The sequence below is a fragment of the Hesperophylax consimilis genome, chromosome 9 (assembly GCF_061612785.1).
Source record: "Hesperophylax consimilis isolate HC1 chromosome 9, BYU_Hcon_1.0, whole genome shotgun sequence".
Lineage (NCBI taxonomy): Eukaryota > Metazoa > Arthropoda > Insecta > Trichoptera > Limnephilidae > Hesperophylax > Hesperophylax consimilis.
The window spans coordinates 11,819,243-11,828,971 of record NC_142844.1 but is presented as its reverse complement, the minus strand read 5'-3'; the positions used below and the strand labels follow the sequence as shown (position 1 = coordinate 11,828,971).

Here is a 9,729-nt window from a genome sequence, read left to right as displayed (position 1 = left end):
ATTTATTCCTGTCACACTAAATTTAAAAAAAAAATGGCTACTTAGATATTATAATAATTATTAATATTTGTTAACTCTTGTACATCAATACTCCTTTAACAATGTATTTTAACAGCAACTCCTGGCACATGTCTATTACAGTTTAAGGGTAACAAAACATTACCAAGTATAAATTGTAAGCTGCTGGTAAGAAACAGTTCGTAATTTATACGTGAGACGTCAAAAAACATCTGATGTCTCAAGTAAAAACTATATTACAGTTCGATCAATCAAATTTAATAGAATAAAGTAATCATTAAGTTCATCTCTTGTATTCTTCATATATTTCATGCTTTCTAGCCACACGATTCAAGTAAAAAAGTAGGAGTTTACCTGTGACATCTATTCATTCTTTTTGCGTAGTTGGTTTGAACACAGAAAGTATTTTCAAAGGTGTTCGCGGTGACGTGAATAATAAACACTCCGCCGACGAGTCCCAGCGTGGAAGTATTCTTCAAACTTAGAAAATTCATTTTGAATAGTGATAAAAAAGACACAAAGGGGTTCTGTAACTGACACAATGAAACGCAAATTATACAAAGAAAAGGAAGTTCTTCCGCGTTTAGTTGAAGTGCCCTTAAAGGAAAGCCCAATTGGCGCCGCAGCCGGGAAACTTCTCGCCGAGGAATAAAGTTGGTGAAGTTTTAAGCAAGAAAGTGATTATCTTCCAATGTAGTTTGGTTGTTGGTAGCGTCTCGGATATCTTTCCGAACCGTTTAATAGATAAGGGCGCTGGAATTAGCGAACGCTTTGGCGGGGAGCACATCTCTCTAAGCTCCGGGTGAAAAGTTTCAGTAGTTAAGCTTCGCCCCGACATGACACAGTGAAGGGATTTCACTGGGCGCAAACTTTGCGCAGTGTTTTGCCTTGCCGAATGATGAATGCATATTGAGAATTGATGGGACCGACAATGCTGGCTCCGGGCTCCAACACTCCGCTGGCACTCGGATCGGCGGGAACTTCATCAAATCTTAGAATTATTCACGCGGATTTCTGCGGGGCGTAAACGAACTGAAAACTGTGCATCGGAGTTTACTCTTAAAATGTTTCAAGATTTTGTACCTACGTACGAGGCAAAATGATGTGGGCTTAATTATTTAAAAAAAACCATTATTCACACATATTAAAAGTAGGTTTGCTTAACAAATATTTTGAAATTCAGTTACTACCTAAAAATACACATTTATATTAAAATAAATTAAAAAAAACTACACATTTACTTCCAAGTTAAAAGGAGCGTTTCACATAAAATTTCTAGCGGTGTGTTTTTGCGTCCGCTAAAATTGCCCTGCTTTTATTGAAAAAATTCTTTCTTGGGAAACTTGTGGCGATGATCATTTTGCTCCAGAGTTGGAAATTTGTTATTTAAATCATTTAGCTTTAAATAATAAAGTTACTATTTAAAAACAATGTTTGAACATAATATTATATTTTTTGGTATCAATTTAATTTTCTTCTGTATAAATTCGGCTAAAAACTTCGCATGTAATATGTGCAATATGCTTATTAAGTTGTACTATTTTCACTTCAACAGTTCATATAACAATGAAATATAAAGACTTTTATAAAGAGCAATAATTTATTCGATAGAAAAAATCTTTAACAGAAATATAAATATATTTAGAAAAAACATACTAACATTAACATATTAATCGAAGATAAAATTAGTCTATATATATTTATGTACCTAAACCATAAAAACTAATTTAAATAAAGATATGCCCATTTTCTTCTAATATTAATAATATAATGTCATCTTTACACTAAAAGTATTTGGCAACTTATTTCCGACTGATATCTATTGGAGTTAATTAATAGTAATTATAATTCTACGTTAGAGAATAATTCTGTTATCTGTCTGTCAGGGTTATATGGAGGAAGATGAGGAATGCAGTCAAAGAAGTCGATGATGCGAGGATACTGCAGCAGGAACTGCTAAGAGTCGTGGCTGAAAAGAAAAAAAACACAAAAAATAAACAATAAATTATTATCACCAAACAATTTCTATATATAAAAAAAATTGAATGTTTTCATTGTACAGCAATATGAAAGCAAGTTGCCATGGCCATAAATTTACACTTTGTCTATTTGTATTGTGGAAGGTATTAAAAGGTGTCGTCTATGACCCACCTATAAGAGTTCATTCGCATTTGCTTTTGAAAATAAGGAAAACCATAGAAAACCTCCATCAGGAGGAAACGGCCACTTGTCAACATGGAACAGAGCGGATTTCAGTGCCCGCCATATATGAAATTCTGCGTTTTGTGGTGCATGTACGACTGTTTTCGTTTAAAATATATTCATATAAACGTAGGGTGCCATACACACTTTTAATACTTATAATCGCAGTGTAAACATTATGCGGGGCGTAAGTTCGGAATAGTGAAAACATGACTTATAACCACTTCGTAGGTATGGCTAAACTTCTCTAAAACTGGGCTTACTTGCTGTACTAATGAACTGGTGCGCAATTATCTAATAAATACTCTTAAGATGGACTAAGTATGATCTAGCCATTTATATGCATAGGTTATGATGGTGGTTTTATTCGCCAGAACAAAAATTATTGTTGTTTTCAAACATTGTAAGATGTCTTATGAATTTCAAATATACTCAAAGATGTTCTTAATTTACATTAATTCGAATGAGAAAACGTTAAATTTTGTTTTGAGTGTAAGGCTTAATTTACAACTGCAAATAGTATGCACACGATTCACTAATCTTCGTAATAAACATACTCGTGTTTTAGTCATAGATAATTTCCAATTATTCAGTATCGCCGCAACCGATCATCATACAAGCTTAAAGCTTACATTCGTTGTTTATTGTGCGGGGAATATATTGAAAGCAGCTCTGTGCCGACAATATTTATTGTCAGGCGACAAACATTGGCTTTGAACAAATGATCGTACGCAACCAAACTAATCATTTGCTATAGAAACGACCCACCAAAAGATAACAGAATGTCGCGGTGGGATATACATTGTACAACCGAGCCAATAATACGCGCGAACAAATTATTATTTCTGTGGGCAACTCTGAACCGCGCGGACGAAAATATATTCTTGATTTATCCAATCAACTGGCAACAAACGGCCAGTGTGTAACTGATGCATAATTTTAATACTAATTTATGAAGGTAGGGAAAACCCACCCAACATTACTCAACAGATGGAAGCGGAAAGACCGCAGAGGATTATCCAGCCTTTACACACACCGACACGAACATGGATATCGAAAGATTCAATTAATTGAACAGAATATCCATAAAATATCCAGAACCTAGATAAACTCGATCGAGTATGGCGAATAAATATACATATTTTAGACGGACGACGTAGTGGATATCCCAAATTGATTGAACGCTATTTGCATGTTTTCAAAATGCTACAAGAGCCTAATGATGCAAATGAGTTTTAAACCGAAAACCAATCCTGTTTTCCAAATAAATACACTTCTAAAATAGAAGGGTAATTTAGTTAATCCTCTTTGTGACGTGAGGAACGTGGTTTCCTACTCTTATCTCATAACCTTTGTGTAACAGCTTGTATAAATCTTTATTATGGGTAAGCTATTTTGTCATACTTTTTCCATACTTTGGATTGACAATATTTCATATATTCGAGACTCTGTCTTTGTTACAGTTTCATAAAATGTGTATCGTTAAATTAAACACTGTTGGATTTGGTTGTTGCCAATTTAACGACATTCCCATGAAATTATTTCTAAAGATATCACCACAGCTTTACACTCAATAGAGTCTGTCGGGAGATTTATTTAGGCGTTCTCAAATTTAAATAATAAGAGATAAACACGTTATAAAACGAAAAAAAATATTCCCTGTCTCTTTATTTACGGGTCACAATTTTACACTGAATATTATTTTTATTACGTAGATAAGAATTTTAGTAGGGATAAATTTTGTGGTGAAGTATTTTTTATATAACGAGACTCGATAATTTGTAAACCAAACAATTTTACGTTTTAGAATGATTTATTTAAAAAAATTACTGATTTAAGTACTATCTGCAAAGAAATAAATTGAAAATTCTGTATTTTCTGTCATTTATAAAAATATTTTTTTAGTAACAAATTGACATAAAGATTGAATATAAAAAAAATCATCGAGTGTTTTTATTTGTAGGTAATGTTTAAAGTAAGGGAATATTTTCAAACCGATAATATAAATCCTGTGCTGTCATATCCATAGTTTTATTGGATTTTTTTGAAATGTTACATAAATATAAATATATATTCAATGTCTCTATAAATAAATAAATACATATTTATTTACAGAGACAGTGCATTCGGTCGAGTGCTCAGCTGATGTGATCAATACAGACAGTAGTGGGCGAGTGATTCCGGAGAGATGGTGGAAAGAAGCAAGACCCGATAACTTGTCGTGTAAGAACCCCCTCTGCCTGCTTACTGCATACTCAACTCACTCGCTCTCCACGATCTAGAAGTTTTTGTCTCCACTCGGTCAGTGCAATCAGTGAAAGAAATAAAAATAATAAACTTAGAGAAGTTTTTAGGAGTGTGCTACATTTGTTGCTGTAAGACTTTTTTGATTTTTATTATTTTTCCATCGCGAAACCATGTTAACGAACTAATCTCATTGAACTGACTCGCCCACTGACTTTTCTACATGAGATCATCTCTACTCTCCAATGAGTTGCTCGACCGAGTAACAAAGCGAGTGCCTCGGTCGAGCACTCGGCAGGTGTAATTCAGCCTTAAGCGATATTTGCTGCCGCTGCGGATTGCAAAAAACATCAAGCGGGATTAGAACCCGCCAATTCCTCTGTACTGCCTGTGTAGGCGGTATCTTTTCGATTGTTTTGCGAAACAGGTGCTATCGCTATCCATTTCAATAATAAGGATTTTTTTCACTGGTTACGCACGATTATAATGTATGTATTTATTAACAGTCGGCAATCAACAACTTCCATTACCCACAATAGAAGCAAAATCCGCCAAGATTTAAACAGTAAAAATTCCGCACTCATTCAGTTTTCGCTACCCACGGTGGCAGCGAATATCGCCTATATGTGAATAGTCCTTTAATGTTTGTTTTTTCTAGGTGAGTTTTCAACACTTTAACTTTAGTTAAATCTAGTGAGTGTAAGTAGTAATTTAACTGATCAGTGTAGGTGTCATTTAACTAATAACCACTTAGTATTACAGCTCCTATGTTTATCTGTTAAAGGTTTTTTGATAGTTAGGTTAATTTCCAGCACTTTCATGCAGTAGAGGCTGATAGAAAATGTGTTGAGTTAAAATTATCCTGTGCTCAAGAATGAGTTTATTTTAAATGTACAGTTAATGATAAAGTCATAGTTTTGGTGGTAAATGTGACAAGAAGATATTGAAAGTGTGTCTGTCTTACCTTGCACCCGGTGTGCGCGCGAGTCGGGCCCCGCCGCGCTGTCCCTGCTTTCCAGGGCCGGCGCGCGCTGGGGCTTTTCGCCCTCCACACTCTCCTCGTTGCTGCGCCAGTAAACTGTGGCGATCGTGGCTATGCACTAAACAACACGCACAACCATTATTTACAAACAAAAACCGCGCAGGTACTTACTACATAAATACATATACAAACATTAACTCATTAGCCAAAGTACCTTCTTGCGAACATTTGGAATTCTATAAGGCTTATGTGGACAACTTCTCCAATCCTAAAACTAAGCAATAATAATATTGATGTATAAAATAATTATCAACCAAATTTTTCAAATTATATTCTTATAAATAATTAGAAGGTAATGGAGGATAAAATAGAAATGTTCTGTGTTTTTTTAGTTATAGGCCTTAGTCGTAAGACAGTAGTTATAGGCCTTAGTCGTAAGTCACTAGATATAAGTCTTAGAGGTAAGTCACTAGTTTTAAGTCAGTAGTTCAAGTATTAACTATTTAAGAAATATATTTGTACAGCGCCCCTAAGGTGATTTCTCACGAAAACGGCGCCATATAAATTAGCCAAATATTATTATTATTAATGGCCACTATCTGTTGTATTTTTAATCGCTATATGGATGTATGCAGACTTTTTTCATGCATTTGGTAGAAAAAATACAGTAAAATTGGTATGAAAGTAAGTTATATCTATATATAGACAAATCATAATTGTTTTTTTAACATACGGGGCACACATCCCATCAAAATTGCCATGACTTGTGGTTTAAAGGCTTTTGGAAGCTTATTACAAAATTTTTGTCCTTTATAAAATACGCTGTTTTGTGTGCACTTAAGTTTTGTTTATCTTGTTCTGTTCAAGTTGTGTTGTTTATCTTGTCCTATTTATTTTGTTTATCTAATAAAAGTGTGTTTATCTGAAGTTACCTTCTAGGTAGGTAAGCATGATTTCTGCATCTGTTTATAAATAATTAAATAAAGCCTAGGAAGTCATGTTTTAAAAGCGCCCTTGACGTGGTATTTCCACAAAAAAACGCCGTTTTACAAATTATCCAATTATCATTATTGTGCTGCAAGTGCCCTCGTATTTTTGGGATTCGATTTACAAATATAATTAAGTATTCACAAGAGAGAATTTAATATATTTTTATGACAGGCATTAAAAAATCCTTTCTGGCAGCCCCTACCTTAACCCGCCTAACGACGCTGCCGAAACGGGTGGCTATAAAGTTCCCTTGTCCTTACACTGTACAGACAGGGGCGCTTTTGTGAGGTGTATCATAAAACAAGTAAATTTTCAGGCGTGTTGATAAAAAATAACATAAATAACTATAGTGAATAATGAGAATAAATTGAAATATTTCAACCAATAACACCAGAAGAAATAGAACAAATGAAAAGAGGTTCTGCCCCTGATTTTGACGGAGTTACAGTACTCACTGAAATGTATAAAATCACAAGGATCGAAACCTTAACTCAGATAATCAATACAAATTTTCAAAGTTGAATATTTCCATAAACAAACAACCTGTAATTACATCTATATTTAAAATCGGCAATCCGGAAGAAACTACCAATTATCGTCCAATTTCTTTATTGTAGAATATCGAAAAAATCTTTGAAAAAAGTGTTTTGGTATATTTGTTGATCTCCAAAAAGCTTTCGACAGCATATCTCATGTCAAACTATTACAAAAATTATGTGTAGTGGTTTTTAATGTCCCAGCAATAAATTGGCTAAAAGTGAACATCACAATAAAACGAAGGTTGTACAATTAAACAACACGTTAAGTCTAACCCTTACAAGTGATTTTGGAATTCTGCAAGGCGCCGTATTGGGTCCATTACTTTTCATCTTGTAAGTGACCGATATTTTTAAAACAAAACCTCAGTGAAAACATTATTTTTTACGCGGATGATACTATTATTACCTATAGTAAAGGGTTTAGACTGGAATATTGCAAAGGAAATGCAAATAATGCTATGCAAATCCTAAAATTCTGGTTTGATGTAAACTTTCTTTCAATTAATACCAAAAAGCTATTTATATTTCCTTCTCAATAAATAAACTCAAAACTTACCCAAACATTGAAATAATTATACATGGTAAAAAATGTAACAAAACTATCTGTAATAGCTCATCTACCATTTTAAACCATACAACTGAAAAAAGAACCTCGGTGTAATTATAGACCAATATGTGAAATGGAACAAACACATGCGTGAATTCGTTAAGCGTATTAGGAAATGTATTTTTATATTTATTAGATTAAGAAATATTCTTAACTCAAATAATTTAAAAAAAGTATATTTTCGCACTAGTCCAATCATTAATTCAGTTTGGAATTATTGGGTGGGGAGGTGCATATGAAAAAATTGTTAACCCTGTTGCGAAGTCTGATTATTAAACAACATGTGGTACAAAGACATTATTAAAGTAATTTTCATAAAACATCCTATATTCCCTTCACCAACATTGTTCAAAATTTTCCAAGTGCCAAAAATATAAGATATCTATAAAAACACTCAATATGACAAGCATTCAAAGATAATACATGAAAAACATTCCCGGATTAGGAATAACCAGACAATATTTGAAAATCTCCTACTACCACCACAGTAAGCGGAAAATGTTGCTTGTGTTGTGATGAAGGATTTAGCCAGTCGAGGAATTGAATCGATTATGTCAACTCAGCGACCGACCGGACAAAAAACTTAATTCATCATAAAACATAAATATAAAATCAAAATTCCTCTATTTTCTAGACAACAAATGCCCAGTAATTGTATTTACAAAGGAATAAAATATTTTAATAGCCTTCCCAAATTATTCAACAAAACAGTAAAATTATTGTTAAAAAACTAAACACCCTTAACATCATCAACAAATTGCAGTTACTTTATTTCAAACCATATTTATATTTTATAATGTAACCACACCCTATATTATCCATACACTATAGCTAGCTCTCTTTTTTGGTTTAGAAATACTAATAAACATATTTTAAATTTTTTTTCCTATACTATTCACTATTTGTAATTGTAACAATATTATAAATTAAAATATCTAATAAAAAAAAACAAAACAAAAACAACATTTGTAATTCTTTTGACATCCATTTAAGATAAATTTTAACAAAATTACAAGGGATCCTTTGAAATAGTTACACAGAAAAAAATGCAGTTTAGTTTGCGGCACAAAATCCCACAAAGGCAAAGCCTTTCGTGCGGGTACTATTATAGTAGTTTTTGCAAAATTTCTGTGGCTAAGAATAAAACATAAACTTAATGTGTACAATTTCTTCGAAGAAAAAATATTGAAAATTAAGTAATAAAAAACCGATAAAAGAAACGAAAAGAAAAAAATATTTTAATTATAATTACAAATTTTTTTACCTCTTAGTATGTATGTGATTATATTTTTTGTAGTTTTTTTGTAAGATTATAGGTATAAACCAAATTCTATTTCATATTTCCGTCGTAAAAATAGGTACATTTTGTAGGGTGGACGGCCGATTACGCAAGAATCATTTGCTCCAAATCAGTCGGATTATTTAAATTTAACTGCTGGTATGTATTATTGGAGTTCGTCCTTCTATACGTTATTGCGAGATTTGAGGATCTGAAGTATTGATGGTCCAAGTTGGAGTATTGTGGAAGTTATCCTAGCAATTACAGGATTTGGACCTGGAATTCGAATAAACGATTGTACGGATAATTGAATAGATTCGTCAGGGTAGAACGCCGTTTGTACGAAAATCTGGGTCAAGTGGGCTTCATTCTTTTTCAATTGGTTTTATTAAGTGGGTACATTAGAACATTTTTCATGGGTAACTGCATTGGCTTTTGGATGATTTATAGTAGTGAAAGATTTTATATACACCTTCCAATAAAGAATTATTGTTTCATGGGATTCAGGATGTACACTTTTACTAACATCGGTAATACAAGTACTCTATGGAAGTACTTCATGTAAAATGAATAATTTACTCTGATAAAGCGGCATTATAAAACATTGAACATAAATATTTTTATCTGTATAGAAAATACATTTCTTTCAGTAAAGGCATCCAAATTCAATATTGGATTGAATCACCCGTAAAATATTATATTCTTATGCTTTTCTTGAATATTTTTATTTATTTATTTATTGGATGATTTCTATAGCGCCGCTTTTGTGAGATATCACCTCAGGGGCGCTTTACAGTTAATGCAGATATAACAAAAAATATATAAATATTACAAATTGAAATTGAAATTAAGTTAAATAAAATGAAGT

General features: G+C 32.7%; 1 protein-coding gene across 1 annotated transcript in view; it reads right to left on the bottom strand.

The window, feature by feature from the left end:
* Positions 1–1,764: 1,764 nt before the first annotated feature.
* LOC149420914 (uncharacterized) overlaps positions 1,765–9,729 on the bottom strand; it is a 68,900-nt gene continuing 60,935 nt past the window's right edge. The window contains exons 5-6 of the mRNA XM_089635284.1: positions 5,429–5,564; positions 1,765–1,987 (exon numbers count right to left, since the gene is read on the bottom strand). Of these exons, the coding sequence (XP_089491410.1) occupies positions 1,890–1,987; positions 5,429–5,564 (234 nt within the window). The 3' untranslated portion in view covers positions 1,765–1,889. The remainder of the gene's footprint in view (positions 1,988–5,428; positions 5,565–9,729) is intronic.